Genomic DNA, 22,638 nt, shown 5'->3' on the forward strand with positions numbered 1-22,638 from the left:
TGTCTGTTAGACGAGATTCATTATTGAGTGTAAACCGCTGGTTTAGTTCTGACTCATTAACACATTAACCTGTCAGTTTAGACTGCTCCTTTGCGCGAACTCACTAACCGTTGAAACAGCCAAACCACAGAGGGTCTTCATAATGCAACGAAATTATCGTTTACCTACATCTTTTTTTTTTATTTTAAGGGATATTGGAGTTCGCTTGGGCCAGCTCTTTGCTCCACGGCGCCCGCTTCGTCCAAAAAGGAAAGAAAGAAAAGTGGTTGGTGCTCAGGTAAGTCGGGGCAGGGCGGTCCATCTCTTCATGAAACTGAAAGCGTAATTAAAAGTCTGTGTTGACTTGTTGGAAACATAAATTAATTTAACCATCGGTTGCGGCCTTGGGCAACGTTTGATGCAGTGAGGCTAATGTAAGAATAAACTTACCATAGTGATAAAAGATTACACCCGCAACTTTTGAGTCAATTTTGTTGCCGTTAGTTATAAATAAAACTTTTGGAGTATTTTTGTGTGCTCCTTTGAGGGGTCTGTCTTATCATTTTACTAGGTCCCTTGTTTCAGAGAAGAGATAATCCGGCTTGCTCTTTAACAAAATTAGATAACTACACAAATTTATGCGCATCGTTTGGGAGACTATTTGAGCTGGTATTGCTTGTCCGACCTGAGCCTGAACACTTTGTCTCTTTACTCTTTATCAGTATATCTCTGAAGTACTCACTGAAAAGAATCTTTTATGTTCTTTTGTTGTAGAATTTGACTGTTAGTGATGTTAAAGTATTTATAAATGTGGTGCGTGCTTTGGACATTCCTGTGAGAGATGACGTTCAACCAACGGGGTAGGTACCTGTGCTTCCTCAAGCGTTAATCCTGGGTTTGTGCTATGCAAGGGGCAACTTCTGAGTTTGTGTATAAATTATTAAAGTGTGACGATTCGAATCAATTAGTAAACTGTCCTGAGCCGAACTTTCTCGTAGTGGGTTTTATTGTGCTGTGCGTGTTGGCACTAATTTTGGAGACTGAGGATGGAATCATAGAATGTGACAATTCAAATGAAAGCTACTGTTCAATACTTTTATATAGATGTATCATACAGATTAGTGATGAAATCCTGGCCCCAGTTGTTCAAAGAGCGGATAACTTAATCTAGCGGAAAACTCACTGTTCAACGCATAAAATGTATTGGTTGGAGTACATATTATCCACTGGATAGAGTTATCCGCTCTTTGAACAACTGGGGACTGAAGTGTAACCATTGAAATGAAAGCCGCCACCGAGAAGCAATTTCCTACGGTTTTGTTTAATTATTATACTTTACAACGTCGATCTAACATGTGAGGTATGCTGCCGTACTTTCCTCGGGCTCTTGTACTGTTTATCTTGCGAAAAAAAAAAAAAAGGTGGCTCTAATTTTTTAACCTACGGAGAAAAATGCTCAGGTCTGTCGGCTATTCAAATGAAAATTCAGAGCGTCTCTTTCTTTTGATGCTTTATCACATTTGTAGCGTTTAGTTTGTTTGTTTGTTTGTTGTTTTTTCAATTTCAATTTTATCTGTACTAAACAGAGGAGAAGAAATTACAAAAACACAAGCACTTGCGTGCATTTATATAACTCTAAAGGAAATACAGTCACGATGACACAATTATTTCGTAGTCTCATTTTTCCCTTGACAAAGGAGTAATGCTAGTCGTATACGAATTCTGGCCATTAAGGTGGCACGAACTGTAACACTATGTTCTTGTTTCCTGTAACAGAGGATCTCAGGGCGCTGGGGCCCGGTTCGGTGCTGGAGGCTCTTTAAGATCTGGGGCTGCAAGCCAGTTCACAGGAACTGCCCCTGGTTTGAGCGGAGCTTCCAGTGTTCCTCATGGAGTTGGGCAGACGACTAAAGACCCATGGGGGCAGGTAAAAGTTTGATAATTTTAGAGCGTTGGATATAATTATTGACCTGACAAGCTAGGCTTGTTTCTTTTGGTTATTTGGCACGATCAGCGAATCGTTTTGGAGCTTACCAGGCGCACTACGTTTTGGAAATAACGTTTAGGAGAACACATTAAGAGAATACATTACATGAAATATCAGTTTCACAAAAAATGCATATTGTGTGAAATGAAAGGGCTTGTTAAGGTACCCTAAAGGCTGGTTTCCATATTATCGCAGATCGCAGATCGCAATAAGGTCTGCGATCGTCTGCGATCATATGGAAACTGCTTCTGCGATCGTCTGCGATCCTGCGATCGTGATCGCAGACGATCGCAGAAGATAGAACCATGTTCTATCTAAAGGCTGGTTTCCATATGATCGCGGATCGCAGATCGCAAACAATCGCAATTGATCGCAGACGATCGCAGGAGATAGAACATGGTTCTATCTTCTGCGATCGTCTGCGATCACGATCGCAGGATCGCAGACGATCGCAGACCTTATTGCAATCTGCGATCCGCGATCATATGGAAACCAGCCTTAAGAAGAAGCCGTGAGGGATACATCTATTGTTTTGCAAAGATAATTATATGGTCGGAAAGCCAAGAAGAACTTAAAGTTGTTGAGTAAAGAACTTGAGAGAGGAGGATTGAACTAATAAAGATCATTATGTTTGAATTATGATGATTAAAGTAAAGTTTTTCTCTTCAAATTGCCTCAACCTACAAGGTCGATGTTCAAGACATTAGGACAATATTTTAGAAATTAGCACACTCAAGCTGACAGCTCACTTTTTCAAGGTCGGAGATATTAACGATCCACGAAGTTATTTAGCGCGAATTTGGTAATCTTGCGTCGATTTCATCGTGCGTAAAGTGATTGTGATAAGGTGTTGAAAGTCAACTATATTCAGTTTTGGACGAAATGCACGGAACAAATGAACATGAATGTTCTGTTTATTGTTGATTTTGTTTCTTTTTTATGTCAAAAGGATGCGCGATACAAGTGGAGATCTCCTTCACATAATTTTTTTTTTTTTTTGTATAAAAAGATGTTCATGAAACTCTCTGAATTGTCACCATGTTCACTTGCCATAGGCCCTAGTCCGTCCATTTGTCGAGGCTGTTTTCCAGGGGAATTTTTCCCATACCACAGTTGCTGACGGCCCTAATCCAAGCTGGAATGAGCAGCTTATACTGCCCTTCAGGTAACTCTTGTAACAACTGTTTTCTTTAAGAAAAATAACGTTTTCAACGTGTCGCGAGCGTGGGGCAGAGAAGGAACCTTCTGAGGTTATGTTCACACTTGGTTCCTGAGCACGGTACCCGAGTAAGATTCTCGCTGGGCACTAATTTGAGCACACCGTTTTATCAAGTATCCACGCCAGAATTCGGGCACGTTGTCTGTTGATCGTCTTCAGCTGAGTTGTCGTCATGTTTTCCTGTTTTGCAGGGCACCTAACAATGACTACTCCCCTGAAACTCTCCAAACTGTTAACGACGTGGTGTATCTCAACCTGTTTGATGAAGTTGTGTTTAATATTTTGCAAGTAAGTTATACCTTTAGCCCACTCAGATTCATGCATGATCGTTGGTCTCTACTGGGTCTCCGATTGTGAATGAGCGCAGACAAATTAGCATCTTGTTCCTCTTGTGTTTTTGTTAGGATGATCGGCAGTTGTCAACAAACATTCATCAGCGACTTGAGCGACACTGGTTGGGCAGCATCGAGATTCCTTTCTCTACAATTTATTTTAACAATAAGGTAATTTGTGTTAGATTCAGTGACGCAGGCGTACTTGCAAAAATAAAATCCTTCTCATTAATGCAAGGCAAGTCCCACTTATAAAACGACGTTCAGTTCAGTTAATTGCCTAAAATTAATTTAAATTCTGAGCCTGTTTGTTCAAAGTACCACTTTATTCCAATGTAAATTAAATCAAGTCACACCGTTATAACCATTTTATAAGGAACCTTACCCAACCTCGACGGCAGCATCAACGAAAATGTTCTTAACGTTATATGATCCACTCCATGATTGTTCCAGCCTGTTTAATTTGTACAATGTAACCAAATTATGCACTGAGGAACATAATTAGTATCAGCGGCGTCCAATTTCAGAAAGGGAAAGAAAACTTCACCGTCAATGTTCAAAATTTACTCGTGCTCAATTTCTCCGTCGTCAGCTGTTTCGTGAAAAGGCGTTTTTTTTTTTTGTCTGTTTGTTTGTTTCTGGTTTTCTTCTCTTACTAGTGGATTAATCACTACGTTTAAAACCTTCTAAATGTTCAAAAGTTAGTATATTTCAAAAGCAATGCCCCAATAAAAGCAATTACCTCAAGCAAAACCGGTTTTGGAGTTGGCCTGCGAAAAGGAATGCAATTGTTGTCTTTTGGATTTCTTTTTCAGGTGGAAGGCACATTTCGTGTTAACACACCACCAGTCCTTCTCGGTTATCACAGACGGGGACGTCATTCAGGAGCTCCAGGCGATCTGGGAATTATATCAAGAAATGACACTCTATTGACGTTATTTATCACCATTGAACCACCATTGCAACCCTCGCAACCCATGGCAGAAAGGGTGATTACAATTTTCTTATGCACGTGATAAACAGTCAAAATTGTATAAGTTACGAGCACTGAACGGCTGCAGATAGTTTACTTTTCTTGAAACGACACATGTTTTAACTAGTCACCATTTTCGTTCGTGGCCAGCAGTATCGCCTGTGCAGGCAAAACAAATCACTCGTGTAGCCAACGCCTTCGTCAACGATATGACACGAAAAGATTTGCCGTTATGCACGACCATACTTGAAGTTTCGTCAGTAATTTTGCAAATTTGTGGTCCGATGACTGCCAGTTGTCTGCAGTACCGCTGCCAGTGATAGCTGTACAGTGCATCCCCATTATGCTTTTACTGCACTACGAGCATTGCCCCCTCGTCGCGAAGGGGAGATTTTCAACCTTGCTCGAGTATTCTGGTGGCAGCTACTAATGGCTCCGCTGCTAACCCAAAGGATCACTCTTGTTGTTATTGTTTTGTTTGGATAGTGTTTGTGTGCGTGTGTGAGCGTCGTATAGCCTCTTGTCGATATTTGCGACGTTCACACACATCAACCCCTCAGTCTGATAGCCTAAGAGCATGCAATGTTTAGTTTGTCGTGTGACAGTACCTTTTAAGACCAACTTTATTTCAGTGGACCCCTTCCCCTGTTTATTTGTACATGTATTTTCCTCCGATGGCACTCTGATGTTTACTTTCATTTTATTTTATATTTATTGAAATCAATTTTATTTAGTTTGAAAGTAACGAGGACGATAAGCTTTTGCACAATGCTCAACTGTGGTTACAAGGACTTCGAAAGAAATACCCCAAACGGGAATACAAGGTTGGTATTAATGATTTGTAATTATCACCCCTGCCCCGCAACAGCAACAACAACAACAAAAATAAACAAACGAACGAACAAACCCAGATCCTTTCCAAGGTGCTAGAGCTACGTATACGCACATTTAAGCCTTTGCTTGTAAGAGATATAGAGATAATTAATAATAATAAAAATGATATTTTAAGAGGAGACCTCCAATCACCTGACGGTGGTTTTCAGGAGGGTCCTCTAAAATAAAGGTCAAAAATACATTAAAATAAAACTAAAATACAGGTAAGAACGGGGACATAACTAAGGTTCAGTTAAAGATACTAACTGACCTTCGAGGATGTGTCGGAAAAACTAGATCCGCCAGACTAGGGTTAAGCTGGGGTCGATGATTCTGTTCTTTGGAAAACCCAACTTAGAGATTCTTACCTTTACAAAGGCTGCTCCTAATATGTGACCGATTCCTAACACGCAGGCGCTGGCTACTAACCTGTCCGGAAAGAAGGTGTTTTTGACGCGATATATCAGGTCACAGAATCCTCCTGCCGAGCTACTGGAGGAGACGCAATACAAAATGGTAAGAAGAAAAATAAAAAAAAATTGTCAAACTCTTGACACGATATTGTCAGATACTGCCAAAGCGAAGAGCATACGGTTCAAAGAAAAATGTTGCTGTAGGAAAATACTGGAAGAGGTTGTGACTTATTTAATGAATGTTGATGCTATGATTAACTCATTGTCATTTTCGTTGGTCATTTGATATGGAGTGTGAGATAATCATTGTTTACTGTTTTCAGGAACGTATTGCTCGATATGTGTCCATGATTCCTTTTATAGCTGATTCTGCTGCATTTCCTGATCTTTGCGATATCTGGGCTACCTCTGAGGTAAGTATTAATGGGCATCTGCGACTTTAAAAAGAGTTGGAGGACAGATTAATCAAAGGAAACCAAAAATTAATTATTGTTTAGTTGCGATGATGACGATGATGATGATGATGATGATGATGATCTTCAGTTATTGTCTGTGGCTAAGATTACAGGATGGAAAAGGATTGCCACTTCTTCTTTTGTGTATTGAAAAAGTCACTTAAAGTATGATTATGGTTGCTTGCCCTTCCTTTGAAAAAATTAGTTCCAAAGTGAGGAGAATTTCCAGGACATTAAGAGTTGCTTTATTTTTACCTCTTCATAGTTTTGACCCAAAACATAAAAAAAAAATTCCTATGATGTAGCCTAGTTTAACCCGGCCTAAGCATCCCAGCATTGTTCTACAACATCGCTTCCACAGTTATTAAAAAAAAACTTGTTACTGTTTTTCTCTTTCATAGGAGTTCCTTCGCATGTTGGCGGGAGACGAAGAGGAACATGCTGTCTTGCTTTGCAATTACTTCTTGTATATCGGCAAAGCGGCTTATGTCGTGCTCGGTAGAGGAATACCAGAAGGTTTGTGTCTTACTGCAAGGGAGCGGCATTTCAATGACTACCCTAAAATTAAGACTTACTAGAAGTGATATACAAATCATTCGTCTCACAAATTTCACTACTGAAGCGAGGAAGCGAAGTTCATGGAAGCGGTGGCATTCCCGCCAATAGGTAATGGGATTTAAGAGCAAACCGCCGAGGAACGCCGAATCTTCACTACCAATGCTAAACGTAAGCAGGGTTTTTTCTAGAGTAGGAAGTGGCTAGGTTCGTGCAATTGAAAATACGCTGTTGCTGCGTGTCAAACGTAGCGGGCGGTATTTTTATAAGGTAGCGTTTGTCGCTATTGCAGGAAAGTTCAACGTTTCAATGCGTTGCCTAAATGAGGGGGAGAGTATTCCTCACGAAATCGAAGAAAACCCTGTCTCTTCCCTGGTATATAATATAGAGTTAGCTGTGATGTTGGCCATTTAAAGATAATTTGATACGTTTCAGGTTCCACAGCGTATGTTCTCACACTTGATGGCTCGCCGCGCCTGTGGAATGCTCACACAGGACAAAAGTATGATGTGCAAGACGCTAACTGTCCTTTGAAGAGCATTGGTTGTGTCTTCAATCACGAAAATGTACGTGTGATACAATTTGATGTTGCCCCGTTTGGGTCTATGTTGAACCGTTTGCTGTTGAGAAAATGCTTTCCCGTGTGAAAAAAAAAAAAGGGCCGAACCAAAAATTGCATGATTAAGCGGGACAGGAGGCCGAACTGTAATATTGCGGAATTAAACGGCGAAACGGTAATACCGTGTTCAAAATCGACGATATATTAAGACCACATGTACAAAATTCAAGTGAATACCGTACCGTAACATCGAAATAACCGAGAAATATGGCCCAAAAATGCAATACCGCAGACCGCCATGTTCCCCTCCTGAGATATTTGGGACGTTTGGGAGCCACGATTTTCAGCGGAAACTGAAACGCCATAACCAAAAAGGTTCAATGAGCAGAGCCGGCAATAGCTCAGTGCGTGGGTTAAAGGTTTTGGTACATTTCTTCACCGTTCTCTTCAAAGCAGGATGCATGACTAGTCCATCCTCAAATATCCGAAGTCGGCCGAGGATTTCCGAAGATGACTTGAGTTCATCCGAAGGTGACCCAAAGTTTTCTGAAGATTCCTTGACATGAACAGATTATCTTTTCCACTCCTTCCAGACTTCGCTTGTTTACAACTTTGTTTTACTAATCGAATCAGAAAAACTTTGGAAGGGGTTTAGGTGCCTTTTCTCTGGCTAGCTCTTATACATTGTTTTGGTCTTTTTGTAGATCTGGGCTAACATCCAAGTATCCGAAGAGCCTTATCGACTGATGTTTGACCTGACAAAAACCAACTCTTGGCAACCTTTCTTCACTAGAGCTTATCCAAGGCCACCCTTACTCAGTAACCAGGTATAGCGTTAATTATGCCCTTTCTAATACATAAAGCAACTTCAACTTTGTCTTTGTATGGAGTTCTATCGAGCGGCATTCTAATGAAAACTATTGAGCAGTACAAGTAAAGTTGCCATACCTTCACTTAGTCTTTCAGTGGAGGGTGGTGGTGGTGGGGGGGGGCTGCGTTTTTTTTTTTTTGGGGGGGGGGGGAAGGGGAAGAGAGGGAGGGTGGCTTGACTAAGAGGCCTTTACCTGCACGAGTCTTCCTTATAATAATGGCCATAGTTGCCGGTCGAAAATTATGAAAGAAATCCCATTAAGATACCAGAATCTTGTTTTGTGAGCGTGGCTTGAACTCCTTTTCACTCCTTTAAGGTACGGTCTGTTTTTCTGGGGAGAAGCTTCTGCTCCCTTTTAGATCAACATACCCAAACATACCCTAAGCCGCACCATGAACACATTCGTAAGAGTTGTGTGGTTCCAAGCTTACTTGTCTTTGTTTTGTTTTTTTGTTTTTTATTTTTTTCGCTTTCTGCTGCAGAAAGAGGTTCTTGAATATAAGCGCGTGGACCAAGAGTATGTCACTGGATTACAAGAGAAGTATGCACACTGTTCATTCAATAAGTATTTGAAATCATTTGTTTTCCGTCTTCGCCCGCTTACCTGCATTATCATCTCAAGGAAATGTTGATGCTGGCTATATCTGAACTTCTCTGGCTATCATTTTTCAGAATTGAAAAGATTCTGCGAGACAAAATAATGTCATGGAGGCCTCGCTTTGTGACGCGGTGGAATAGGTAATATGACATTCAGTTTTATTATTCAACACATATAAGGTCAAATAAGTTCAAGGTGTGCTCAATATTCGTGATCCGTACACAACAGATATCCTGCGATATACGTAATTTCGTGTGGGAAGAAAAATTGCAGAGCGCTTTAAACAAGTAACGACCTCGGAAGATCGTCTTCAGCTTTTCTGCAATAAAAGTGTGCTTTGTTATAAATGTGTTAAATAATAGAACAATTGTCCTGCTCAATCATTCGGAGTATCCCCTGATTTTAGCCAACTCGGCCTAGGGCCTCATCGTCGAAGTATCAGGCGATATTCCACGCGATTTCACTGGACAAATGTTAAATGTTTGTTTTAATTTCAGCAACTGAGGGGTTTTCAGATTTGTTTTCAGTTTACAGTGTTTGGGTGGTCGTTGCACAAGAACAAAACCAAGGAGCCTGCATCTCGGAGGCTAGGAGCACAGGCTGTGAAACGTTTTTAAGGTGGCCCAGATAGAATTTAGGTGTCCCACGATGTCCGTTTCTTGTGCTCCCTGCATGGGCCACACTGCTGGTTGGCAGCTCGGCAGCTCGGGGTAGCTGAAACGTGTCTTCTTACCTGTTAAACCAGACAAACGTACACCGTTTTTTCTCGATTTCAAAGCTTCGAATCAATCATAATTTTTTGTTCAGTTTATTACGGGGGTATGGGCTGGCCTCAGTTAAAGCCTTCATTTTCTGGGTGTCGCGTCTGTAACTTTCTGCCTTTGGTTGTCAGCCTGTTATCGTACACGCCATTATTAGCCCTTCAAATCAGTTATTAACTACATGTAAATTATCATCATCTTGTCAGGTATTGCACCCAAGCCTTCAGAAGCCTTCTAGCTAAGTAAGTGGGCATGTGACATTTATGAAATCACTTTTTATGAAGAGTAATGCCTAAATAGTTGAGCTGTTTGATTGATTTGTACCAGGAACTTTCTACCAGATCTGGGAAACTCATGAAAATACGTGATCTTAACAATGGGTATTATTTCTAATTCACTAAAACGTACTTTAATATGTTGTCTTTAATGCGTTTTACAAACTGGTGCTCTGTACTCTGTTAATTCTTCATCCTGGAGACAGGTTGCTAATTAGTGACAGGAAAAAACGTTCATTGTGAAAGTGTAAAAAGGTATGGTGAGCAAAAGCAGAAGTCAGTTTTCATCAATAACTTCAGTGTCACTTTCCCACGGGGGCACTTATGGGAAAGAGAAGTGGGACGCGTGAAGGGGGGTTACACACATGAAGCACTTTTGAAGGAGAGCGCTTAAGAAAATCACTCCTTCAAAGGTGAGCGCTTATTGGAAAGTTGCCACTTTATGGACGGAGGGCGATATGAATGGAAATATTACGGTACATTGATGACAAAATAGTTACTGCGTGTTGGCTGTAGTGAACCAAATATAACTTAAATGGTTTACCAGTGGAATAAACCTTGTATGCGGAATATACGTTCTTATCTTTGTCTAAATTTTACTAAATTCCACGCTTGTTTCTCTACTGTACTCAGTTTTGTCGATTTGCTTGTAAGAATGTGTTTTCTCTATTTATTTAGTATGGAGCAGAGTGTTAGTCAGGCTACTTCAGTAAACCACGCCGCTGAGTTGGACCAAATACTCGCCTCCTACAAGGTGCGTTTTCACGCTGGTATACGGAGGGAACTTTGCCGATCTTTGCCGATCTCATTCACTCAGGGTTGCAAACAGTTATTTCTTGATTGGTTGGGGTTGCTAGCAGCAAAGCGCTACCAAATTATGCATTAACCCTATCTAGACGCGGGGCAGGGGAGATGGGGGGGGGGGGGGGGAATTCTGCCCGCGGCGACTTTGAACCCAGATAACTTTTTTTTACATTTGAGCAAACGGGCTGAAACTTCAGGACTTTTTCGGAAATTTATCTGGGAAAATTTATCTTCTCTAAGTCTCATTGTCAAAGCTTTTATACTTGCAAAATTATGAGGAGGGGGTGCGGAATTCCCCCCCCCCCCCCCAACCAATTCCCGGTCTCAGAAGACAAAACATGCCCGATCTAAATAGAGTTTAGTTGGAATTTGTCTGGGGCGTACCCTGGAAATGCTGCACTGTAACAAGTAAATCTGAATAAATAAATGCAGTGTTGAAATAAATTCACGCACAAGTCATTGTACCAAGTAACCTTTGCATTAAGACACCTGTTCAAACTGCCTTTTTGGCATCTCTTACTATACAGCCATAAAAACAACCACAACAAAGCGTCTTGTTCTTTCCAGCTGTCCGGTTTTCCAATCAACATGTCTTTCACTGAAGTGCCCCCAGTTTCCGAAGCCGTCTTCAGCACTGGTGTACACACAATAGAAGACCCTGATGTAGAATTTGCTCTAGCCGTTCATGTCCACGCTTACCCACAAGGAGTGTTTTCTCTTTGGATTTATGTGGGGACGCTGAGGAGGAAAGCTGGCTATTGAACAACGACGTATGTCTTCACGTCCATAAATGTCCGTCTACACTTTTACACTAAATGAGCGATTTTAATCGCCTTTGTTGACTACCTGAGATTCAGTTTAATCTGCCTGCAGATGTATTTTGTTTTCTTTGATTTTATCCTGCCGTATGACGGCGGGTAATTAGAGATGAGCCGGGGGTTTGTTAAGACAAGCTCTTTTCCAAAGGCCAAGCAATTCAAGGAATATTTTCATACTTGTCACTCAGCACTGTTGCGTTGCAAGGGGGACATATATTTCCATTACACTACACGGCCCAGTTCAAAGCGCGACGTGAACTTTGATTCAAGTTTAATTGTCACTTGTTAATTGTTAAGATTCTTCCAAAACATTTTTGACCTTTATTTTGACTTAGACAATTCTTAACCATTGGCTTAAAATTAGCCTTTTTAACGAGCGAGATGGAAATCTCGGTTAACTTTTAATCGTGAATTAGCGTTAATCGGCGCTCGAACAACTGCGCCCTGGACAGTATCATGTCTAAAAGCTCGTGCTACTGTCAGGAATGATGGTCAGAATGTTTTGATGCATTTCTTGTCAGTTCTGGGGACTAAGTTTTACCAATAAACAGTTTAAAGCGTTTAGAAATTTATTTATTAATGTCTCCAGTGTATAAATCCGATAAAATATAAAAGGAAAGTTGGACGTAATAACCATGGTGTTAAGGTTACCCGATACCTTCAGAGGTGTCTCGCGTTTAAGCGATGTAGCGCGTCCAGTTTAAACTGTAGATACCTAAACCCCTATATCAAATTAAAGCTTATAGAGCTGACTATCAAACCATACCAAGAATTTTGAAATAAACTAAATTGTCGAATTTTTCACGACCTCTAATTGCGAGCGTCCGAATCACCTTTTTAAAGCTACAAGTCATTTGTTTTTTGCTAATTTAATCTGCTCCTCAGTTTCCGGACCCAAAGCGCTAAAAAAACGTGTCTGCGTTTTGCCATATTCAATCGCAGTGAAAAGTTATAGAGCATTTTCGAAATAGGATGAAAAAAATGTGGACTAATCGTACAAAAATCGCTCTCGGAGAAAAAATATTTCGAAAGAAAAAATTCGCAGACACGTTTTTGTTGTTTATATGTTAAACTAGCTACTGTCCAAATTTGAAGGCAAACGAACATATTCCTTTTGAGTTTTAGCTCTTTGAAGTGGCTCGTCCAAGTAAAAAAATTTATTCGAGAAAACGGCGCTAAAAATTCGGCTTTTTTTTTTTTTTTTTTCTTTCAAAATTCTTGGTTTAGTTAGATAGCCAGCTCTATAAGCTTTAATTTGATATAACGGTTCAGGTATTTACAGTTTAAACCGGACGCGCTACATCGCTTGGACGCGAGACACCTCTGAAGGTACCGGGTAACCTTAACGCCTTATGACGACGGCAGAACTGATATCCATTCGACAAAGGTTATGCTGCTACAGATTTGCGAGAGGATTCAATTATTGGAGGAACCTGCATTGGTGTATTTGAAATCAGTTTTAAATTGAACTTTGTAAATAAATTAAACAGTAAACCATACACTTTATTGCGATCCTTCGGTTGTAACAATCGACTAAATAGGACGTGGTAAATGTCGCTACAACAGAGTACTAATGTCGAGGGCCTATCGGCTGGTAGTTGCCCTGCGGAAATTTGAAGTTTTAAGAAAATGAAATTTTCAAGGGGCAGAGAAAGAAACACAATGGCTGTTTTCGTTGCTCAGTACTAAATTTTCTGCCGCACTAAAGAACCCAACAGTCACTGATACTGGCATTTCGAATTTACAGCTGAATAATTCGACCTTTAAGGAGAAGGGTTGAAATGAAACAGTGGAGTGACAGCGTGCAAGGTACAATGAGAGTAACCTTTGTTAACGAATTGGGATAATAAATGTGAGGATTTTCGCGGACGAGCGTTATCCATATTAAATGTTGCTACATTTTTAAATTTTGAAATGTTGTTATCCATTCTTAAATGGTTTGCTGCTTTTAAAAAACACAACTAATCATTGAAAGTGAAAGAAAATGTTGAATTTTGAAGGTAACGGCGTTACGCGAAATACTGCAACGATTGCGTCTTCGACTTCGGCCGGACTCTTTATTAGATTGATGCTGTTCTCTGATTGTCAGTTTTTATTTCACCAGAGAGAGCATGTGCCGGGAACCCGTATCTCTAGCTAGATTTGTACTTGAGGGCGTACTTGGAGTTGCATTCTTTCCGTATTTTGATATTTCTGAACAGAAAAATCACGACGTAATGTATCAAATACGAGGAAAAGTGTTCATCCGAGTTTCAAAACACCTTAAAATTGGAAAACTGCGCCAGGTTTTTCATCTCACTTGTCGTTGTTTCGAAATCGGATAAGACACTTCCTCGTATTTGAATATATTGAATATCTTAACAGAAACGTCTCTATTGGTCAGTTGATCCAACAATTTCAAAATCCATTGTGGTTTGTGCTCGGTCAAGGCCAAAAATGCTAACAAAAACAAATAACAAAGAAGTTTGTCATCCTTCAAAACCATTTCCTTTTATTAACTATGAAATATTACATATCTTATTTCCTCGTAAAGCCGTTGTCGATTATCACCCATTATTAAAAAAAATTAATGAAAAAAGGGAAAGAAAATTCTCATGGCCGCCCGCGGGCAAAAACACAGTACATTTGCATGGCGAAAATATTTTGGTTTTTCTTTACGAATTTAAGACGATATAACGTGTGCAGAATATTAATGAACTATGTATAAATACATTTGTAAAATAGAACACGTTAATAAATAAGTTGAAGTGTAAACAAAGCCTTGTCGGTTCCTGAAATTGCAGATTTCGGTTACATGTTGCCTTCGGCAGCGATAGTAAAGCTTATGTTTGTTCTGTAAGTAGTCTCGTTTCATCTTAGCGGGGATAACTGTTGTGTCCCGAGGTCATCTCCTTTGTTCCTTTATTGGTATCCGAAAGTAATATGAGATTTAATGGATAAAGCCAGGCACTGTCACTAATGGGATATATTGCAATTCTTGTTTGGAAAAATTACTAAATTTATATCAAAGTGCAAATTGTTTCTAGGCCACAAAATGGGACGGAATTGAATTTTCTAAGAAAAAAACGAGCCGCAAAAGTATTGGCAATGATTGCGGAAGACAGAGAGGAACGTCGGTCCGACTTTGTAAAGTGGGTCTGCATCGGGAAGAGTTGCATGACTGAGGTTTTAATGTTGATTATACTAAATTACTTTCTCGGTAAATTATGTAAGTTATTCCTTGCACATCGTTACTTATACATTGTATATTTCTTACTCTTATGACTAATGGTTTAACATGCTCCTCGTAAAACCGATTAAATAATGGCTTCATAAAAGTTTTTTGGCACGTTCCTCAATTATTTGAGTTTCGAAAGTAATTCGTGATTGGTTTGGTTTTGTTCAACTTGCGCTCTGTGATTGGACAGCAAAATTCGCACCACCTTCTCAACCAATGAGAAAGAAAACCAAAAACGATGGTGACTTCTACCCACGCGTTTCCCCGCTCTTGGCACCGGTTAATGTAATTTCTGACGGTTGAATGACTAAGGAACGAATTGGTCAGAAATTACTATTCTCATGGCACGGTTGAGAGGTTTGAGTATTCTCAAGGGACAGTTTTGAGTATTTAATGTTTTAGCGGGAAATATTAATCATTCTAGCTCAGTCAGTCTTCCTGTTCGCTGCTTCCAAATTTAATTAAATTTTTTCTATGGAGTTATGGGTTTATTTGTACTTCTTCCTCGAGGTTCCGTGCCGCTGCATTAGATGCGGAATACGTTTCCACATATTTTTTGGCCACATCTTAAGAGTGGTTTTTTAGTGGTTTTTCGTAACTGGCGTGATGCACTTAATTTTTCAAGCTTTTCAAGTTAGATTTAATAGCATTAGGACACATCGTTGTTGTCGGATGACTGACTGACCATTCCTCAATAAACTATTTCACATTGAATGGCTCGTGATAGTGTAGTCATAATCATGTACTTACCTCAAGTTCCGATTGATTCACTGTGTTGTTTACGTCTGTCCCTATCTGGCCAAAGTAATTACGTTGGTATTGATCATTTGAAAACCACTCCATAAGGTTTTATTTAGTCTGATTTATGAGATAAAAGGAACTGATGTTCCGTGTTTTAAAAGCTAAAAGGCGCGGAAATGAACTGTTTCAAGTTTCTCAAAAAACCCTAACAATTCTAATAAGATTAAATTTAGAAATACAGTTCACTATAAAAATAAGCGAAAAAACGGAAGGACGTTTCGGTGTCATCTTGGTACCATTATCAAGTAAAGAAATGCTTTGAAATGTTGTGGATCCGCAAGAAGAAACCAAGTCTTAACACCCAGTCAGACTCCATTTGCGCGAAACTATTTGTCTAACCCAGTGAACGGACATAACTCTCACTTTATAACACCTCACTGAATGAACACCAGAAAGTAACTTTTAGTCTAAATTTAATTTATTCTATTTCACACCTTAACTTTCTGTATAAATTATCTTTTCTGTTACATTCTTTACTTGATAATGGTGCCAAGATGACACCGAAACGTCGTTCCGTTTTTTCGCTTATTTTATAGTCAACTGTGACCCTAACAATATACTTTCTATTTTATAAGATAACCCGTAATAAATTGTCATATTTCTATAATCACGGAAAACAGGGCTTTCAACCATAAAAGTGTGCATTTACCCTAAGGTTTCTATATAACCACACCTGTTGTGTAATTGAAGAAATGGTTTCCAATGTTGTCAACATATATCACGTGTTTTTCATTTCACTGTTTGATTTGGCAAATGATAATTAAAATAGTCGCATTGCCAAATTTAGTGGTCGCGCAGTACAGTCAAAAAGTTGAATCGAGAGCTCGGGCGAAAAAAAGGACTTGCGGTCACAGATTTCACATACAAACGTTCAGTTCGCCAAATGTTAACGAAGTCGTGAGCCTTGAGGTAAGGGTAATAGTAAATCTCAGAGTATACCGTTTTTTGTTAGAAATATTAACCTCTCGGTAATTCGTTTCTGTTGTGGTTTTTGGTGCTATACCGATAAGGTGTTTCAGTTTCTTCATAACTGTAATATTTAATTCAAAGGTTGTTCGTTTGGATTTCGGTATTAAATCCTTCGGCGTTCGTTCAATCAGTAAAAGCTTTTATGGTTATCGTATACCTTTAGAGGTGTCTCGCGTCCAAGCGATGTAGCACGTCCGGTTTAAACTATAGATATCTGAACCCTTATATCAAATTAAAGCTTATAGAGCTGGCTATCAAACTATACCAATAATTTTGAAATAAAATGAATTACCGAATTTTTAGCACTGTTTTCTTGAATCAATTTTTTCACTTGGAGGAGACACTTTAAAAAGCCAAAAATTAAAGGGAAGTTGTTCGTTTGCCTTCAGTAGCTAGTTTAACATATGAACAACGAAAGGTTGTCTGTGAATCTGTTCTTTCGAAATATTTTTTCTCCGAGAGCGATTTTTGTACGATCACTCCACATTTTTTTTTTTTTTTATCCTATTTCGAAAATGTTCTGTAACTTTTCACTGCGATTGAATATGGCAAAACGCAGACACGTTTTTTTTTTAGCGCTTTGGGTCCGGTAACTGAGGAGCAAATTAAATTATCGAAAAACAAAATTCGCTTTGACTTGTAGCTTTCAAAAGGTGATTCGGACGCTCGCATTTAGAGGTCGTGAAAAATTCGACAATTTATTTTATTTCAAAATTCTTGGTGTAGTTTCATAGGTAGCTCTGTAAGCTTTAATTTGATATAGGGGTTTAGGTATCTACAGTTTAAACTGGACGCGCTACATCGGTTGGACGCGAGACACCTCTGAAGGTATACGGTAACCTCAAACGGTACTTCCCTCTAGTACCCTTAATAATGCCTCGCAAGATGGTGAATCATGACCTTCCTTGTAAAGCTTGTTAGCAGTATGTTTCTGAGATGCTGTTAATTATGCTTTTCGAGTTTGCTCTACCTTTCAAATCTGTGTGGCGATATTTATCAATGCTTTCCTATAGTGCTGTTTATTATGCTTTTCAAGGAGGCTCTAACTTTTTCCTCCGAGTAATTCTACGTAATCATAAAGCATGTTGGTCATGAAGATGAAGGCCATCGAGATGTACCTTCTCCAATGATGTTTATAAGGCTGCTCATCTTGGCATAACTGACTGATTTTCACCAGACACCAGGTGCTTTGAGCAGAGTATGTTCCTTGAAAAACTAAACGTCAACTTTCTTGTTTATTTGAATTATTTATTTGCCCTGCATGTGAATCAGATGTTTGAAGTTAAAGAAAGCGAAAGACTTCATTTTCTAATTTTGCAAAATCAGAACCTATAAACAGTTCGACAACAATACACTTAAAATTAGAAGCGGTCTTCAAAATAAAGCTCGCTGAATATTGATGAGAGAAAATCTTAAAAGCAACAAACAGATGTGTTTATTCAGAATCTTGAAAAAAAACTTCAATTTGCAAGATTTCGATTTCAAAGGATTCATTAGTAACTGACAGATCATTGGTTAAACTTCATAAAGTCTCATTTGCGTGGGGCTTCCTTCTTTCCTGTTAGTAGTGATTTCAAGAATCGTGTTGTTTCCGTAAAAAAGGAAATTTGATTTACGAGTACTTTTTTATTTGTTTGTACCTTAAAGTACAATCAGAAATGTAAATCGGCCTAAAAAAAAAAGAGAGACGGATCGAGAGAATATTAGAGCTTCAATTTCAGTATTTTTTTTTTCTACTGCGAACGTAAGAAAGCTTTTAAAATGTACTTTGTTTTTAAAAATTTCTGCTGATATCCAGAGATGTAAGACCGGTCGAACTACTGCCTAGGGAAAAATATTCTACCTGAAACCATGTTTTGCTTTTATTATAATTATGCTTTTGAAAATTGCAATTGGGTAAAAATATAAAGCATCTTCAAATGATTCACTGGGATTCATGTTTTTCCTTTGCGTCTATCTCAAATCGTGAACAAAACCAATTAAATGAAACTCGATATGCACGCTTGATTCTTCATATATCCCCGGGGAGGGCCGGGCATCCATCTACCCGTAATTATAAAGAGACACGGACACGATCTTAGAAATCCTTCCCTTCCCCCTACTCCCCAAACTGTGCAATTGAGAACTATACATAAACTGTATACACAGTTTGGTGCAATAATATTGAAATACTAGATTATTGAAACAAAATAACGTTCGCAAACCTAGATGAAACCCCAGGGATAATTAGCATTGATACGCGAGCACGCATCGGGCACGATATCTATTGACATCACGTGTGTCGTATCTCTTCTGACGAGTCTGATATCAAATCTGACGCCTCGTGTTATCATCTAAAACAAAGCAAAATTGGAAAAGAAAATCGTATTTTCAGGTTTTCCCATGTTTGATAATCCAACCACGATATGATAAGATCGAACAAGACAATGCACTTGTATTTAGTGCCCCATGCAAATTACTGGCTGTTTCCTCTTCACCACGATAAACCACGAGTACGTGTTATATGATGCGTAACCCCTCCTGGCTAGCTTGTTTGTCAGAACCTATAGTGACTTGCTAGCACGCATTCTCTGGCGCTTGGCACCGGTTACATGTATTTTCTTTTGAATTCTGGTTTGTTTGTTTGTTTTTTATTTGTGTTTAGGTTTGTCTTACCCAGAGTAATAACTTTGGGTCTTGTTTTACGAGAGTTGGTTGAAAACTGCATTAACGACGGTTACATTACAAAATTAGTAACATACGGGAAAGTTTTAAATTGAGACAATATACTGAAATCAATAGGGATTACCTATGTAATAGGGCGTTAAATGATGTATTTGTAAGCTAATCGCATCATATTGTATCAGACTCTCTTGTATTCCCACAGAAAACATGGACAGTCAGCAAAACCTCGCAGATGAAAGAAGTGAAATTCCCAACGCAACTTTCATGTTTGATGAATCTAAGACCGATGTTCACTGGACTCCAATGTCAGTTTTCATAACAGTGTTTCTCGCCTTATTGATTCTATTTACCACAGTCGGGAATCTTGAGATATGCCGTCTCGTGTGGGTTTGTCGACGCATGCGTATCCCGTCCTTTTACTTGGTGGTCAGCATGTCATTTTCTGATTTCCTGATGGGCGTGTTAGTTATTCCCATCAGTTTGGCCTATCACATCACTTTTCAAACAACAGGTAATAATTCATAACTTCGAGTCATTTTCAATTGCAATGGCTCCTATCAACAGAAACGTAAAAATAATCAAAACTCGAAGCAAATGGCTTCAAGTGTAGCAGAACGGGTGCGAGTAGTTCATGACTGGTTTTGGCCATTTTCTATTCTTTAATGGCTGAGAAACTAGTCAAATTAGTAGGTTTTCTTCTTGACAACGTGTAGTGGAGCAAACAGAAAAAACCCAACTGTCGCTAAATAGTAAACCGTTCGTTTGTTGTTCCTTTACAGCGCGACTGAGAAACCGTAAATATGTATATCTAAAAAGTTGTTCATATTAAGGTCAATCACACAATCAATCAAATCGCGAGAATAAACCATAAAAATATAATTCCACTTTGCAGTTTGCGGGGTTTATTTTTGACTCGTATCTTATTGGTTGTCTTTCGACACACAATGAACATTGATTCCAGAAATTATTCTAGTGTTCATGTTTTTTTGCAAGAAATTCGCAAAAATTTGTTGTCTTTAGACGTCTACGAAAGCATCACCAAGACATTTCATTATTCGTTTCTCTATAGCTTGTCTGGCAAAACTTGCTCGATTTTATTGTTGGCATTGTTTTCAAGGAGAAACACGCTTTGTGTGACATTGTTTTAGCATTTGCATGATCTGGTGAAGTCTAGGAAAACAGCAATCATCAGGACCTCACACTTTCCTTCAAAGATATAATCCATGAAATTTTTAAGGCATTATTTGTCGATCGCTTGACAAATTTCATCGACCATCGTACTTTGGTCCCATCAAGGAAAACGGGCCATGTTTTCAACGTGCACGTGCTAAGCGGGTGCTGATGACGTAAGGATTTATGCGCTGTAAGAATGCGCAATGCAATTCAATGGAATCACCTTAAAATGCTCATAGTCAAACGCTGCCGGTCATTTAGCCACAGCGAAATTTAATTTCGCGACAACTTGCGGACCGCCGAGGAAACAGATCGTTGGATTGTTATTTTTATCATTTTCTTATCAATGAAAATTGGTCTGGCGGTAAGAGAAATAAAAACGTAAAACGTTAGGGCAACTCGTTGCCCAATTGCGTGTTTTATTTTAACAAATCAAAACAATTTCTCTTCGAGCCTGCATCCTTGTATTCAAGTAACATTAACCTCACTTGCGTTTCCTGTACTTCCAGGCCGATGGATTTTTGGGCATTTTTCCTGCAATCTGTGGTTATTCTTAAACTTCATTCTGTGCAGCGCCTCAATCTACAACCTCTGTGTGGTCAGCGGAGACAGATACCTTGCTGTGACGTCACCGCTGAAGTACCTGTCACGGATGAGTGAGCCTAGAGTCCAGCAAATCATTGGGATTTCATGGTTCTGTGCATTGGTGTTCGCTGGTTTTGTGACTTATGGTACAAACGCTTCGAAAGAAAACGATGCCAACTGTTCGATTTGGGGCCTACGTTATGAATTTTCAGTCGTTGTACTCGTAGTAGGGTACATCGTCCCGGTGTCATTCCTTGTGTTCGTGAACGGGAAAGTGTTATTAATTGCTCGTCGCCATATGAACAGAATACACGTACAAGAAATGTCCCTGGCCTCGGTTTCTGGCTACGGAGAGAGTGCTAGCAAAGTGTCCAGACGAGGTACGGCCAAAAACAGCCAGGGATTCACAAGAACGAGACTAAACCAGGAGATTAAAATATTCAAAACGTTTCTTATTGTAACAGGCGCCTTCCTGTTTTGCTGGACACCCTTTGTTATTATTCTTCTGAGTGATTCAATCCTGAACGTACCGATACTACTCCGGCATTCATCAATTATTCTTTTATACTGCAACAGTGCACTGAATCCTTTCATATATGGCTTTTTTAATGCTGAAATTAGGAGAGCACTCAGTGAAAGCTTGTGTTGTAAGAGATTAAAAAGGGGGTTCTCTCGCAATGTTAAATGAACATATTAAGTAAATTATGTTTCAAGCAGGAAGTGACAACAGAGGAAATTATACAAGCCACTCAGGAAACCTTTGCGGTTGTAGATGGCTCAAGCCGGATGTTTGGCCTTTTTAACCAGGATTCTGGCTGGCTTGGAACAGCATGAGACTTATAAAGCGAAGCTTGTTTTATACTTGAACGATCTACGATCTGTAAATTCGGCCACATGATCCATATCATTGCTCCAAATGGTAGAAGAGTTATTACTTATCATAATGGTTTATTAACGAAAAATACCATTGCACTAAAAGAACTGAAGTGAATGCGGTAAATTTGCAAATGTTCAGAAGTAGATATCGCTAATTAGCGACTGGGTTACAATAGTTGTTTACAATTAACTGAGCATAAAAACTGTAAATATGAAATCCAGTGGTTGTTATTTCTAAATAACATGACCCTCAATTTAGAGGGACTTAGCGTTTTTCACGGTTAGACCCAGCTGAGTGATGGTGAAACAGTTGGGCGAATGATACCATGCGTGCAAATGCTAAAGACAGTTGTCTATCCATCGACCATTCGTATTAAATTACTGCCTCTCATTTGCGAGGCTGAGACTGAATATTTCAGCGCTTTGTTTACCTGAGCAGTGGATTAATCGGTTTGTAGATTGGTGCCATTAGAGAAAATGGTAGACGTAGTCGATACGTTGGCCATTCTCGGAAGACATATTATCAGAACAGGAATTTATACGCATACTAAGTTTTAACAAAATGGTTGAATTGTCTAAATCCGTTTTGGTTTGCCACAGTTCGTTTACTTTATTTAGTGTATACCGAGCTTAATTCATAATCAACAATGTCAATGGATAGGAGCTTGTTTTTCGTTTTCTTGCTTTCTTCTCTCTGGTTATTTTTGTGCGTATTTATAACCTTTTTAAGTTTTTCTTTTTTGAGAATTTTTGCTCGTAGGAGTAGGCGGTGGCCGTTCTTTTCGGCCAAGGCGATGCTTGACAATAAGCATAATTTTACTGCTGCAACTTCGTCTCGTCCTAGCATTAGGCTGATTCCACAAGAGCACCTTTTTCTCGAA

General features: G+C 39.2%; 2 protein-coding genes across 4 annotated transcripts in view; both read left to right on the plus strand.

Moving 5' to 3' along the window:
• LOC146456102 (coiled-coil and C2 domain-containing protein 2A-like) overlaps positions 1 to 22,638 on the plus strand; it is a 266,183-nt gene that overhangs the window by 58,539 nt on the left and 185,006 nt on the right. The window contains exons 36-53 of one of the 2 annotated variants that reach the window (XR_014858838.1): positions 190 to 277; positions 754 to 839; positions 1,756 to 1,906; positions 3,022 to 3,131; positions 3,377 to 3,473; positions 3,590 to 3,688; positions 4,333 to 4,506; positions 5,225 to 5,314; positions 5,778 to 5,879; positions 6,100 to 6,189; positions 6,633 to 6,747; positions 7,222 to 7,352; positions 8,050 to 8,172; positions 8,699 to 8,757; positions 8,889 to 8,954; positions 9,782 to 9,817; positions 10,529 to 10,604; positions 11,222 to 12,006. Coding sequence is in view for 1 of the 2 variants with exons in the window: in XM_085093307.1 (XP_084949433.1) it covers positions 190 to 277; positions 754 to 839; positions 1,756 to 1,906; positions 3,022 to 3,131; positions 3,377 to 3,473; positions 3,590 to 3,688; positions 4,333 to 4,506; positions 5,225 to 5,314; positions 5,778 to 5,879; positions 6,100 to 6,189; positions 6,633 to 6,747; positions 7,222 to 7,352; positions 8,050 to 8,172; positions 8,699 to 8,757; positions 8,889 to 8,954; positions 9,782 to 9,817; positions 10,529 to 10,604; positions 11,222 to 11,416 (1,888 nt within the window). In the remaining variant the exon portion in view is untranslated. Of the gene's footprint in view, positions 1 to 189; positions 278 to 753; positions 840 to 1,755; positions 1,907 to 3,021; positions 3,132 to 3,376; positions 3,474 to 3,589; positions 3,689 to 4,332; positions 4,507 to 5,224; positions 5,315 to 5,777; positions 5,880 to 6,099; positions 6,190 to 6,632; positions 6,748 to 7,221; positions 7,353 to 8,049; positions 8,173 to 8,698; positions 8,758 to 8,888; positions 8,955 to 9,781; positions 9,818 to 10,528; positions 10,605 to 11,221; positions 13,380 to 22,638 lie in introns of those variants that run through there. The other variant, XM_085093307.1, reaches the window with a different exon arrangement.
• On the plus strand, positions 15,742 to 22,540 carry LOC146456106 (5-hydroxytryptamine receptor 7-like). 2 transcript variants are annotated; one of them, XM_085093346.1, is made up of 4 exons: positions 15,742 to 16,399; positions 17,496 to 17,643; positions 19,326 to 19,634; positions 20,806 to 22,540. In XM_085093346.1, the coding sequence occupies exons 3-4, from the start codon at positions 19,331 to 19,333 to the stop codon at positions 21,567 to 21,569; spliced, it is 1,068 nt and encodes a 355-aa protein (XP_084949472.1). In that variant the 5' UTR covers positions 15,742 to 16,399; positions 17,496 to 17,643; positions 19,326 to 19,330; the 3' UTR covers positions 21,570 to 22,540. The 2 variants fall into 2 exon arrangements, with proteins under 2 accessions (XP_084949472.1, XP_084949471.1); XM_085093345.1 differs by lacking the exon at positions 17,496 to 17,643 and having other exon boundaries at positions 20,806 to 22,539.

Source organism: Pavona decussata, unplaced genomic scaffold (genome assembly GCF_977016875.1).
Source record: "Pavona decussata unplaced genomic scaffold, jaPavDecu1.1 SCAFFOLD_260, whole genome shotgun sequence".
NCBI lineage: Eukaryota > Metazoa > Cnidaria > Anthozoa > Scleractinia > Agariciidae > Pavona > Pavona decussata.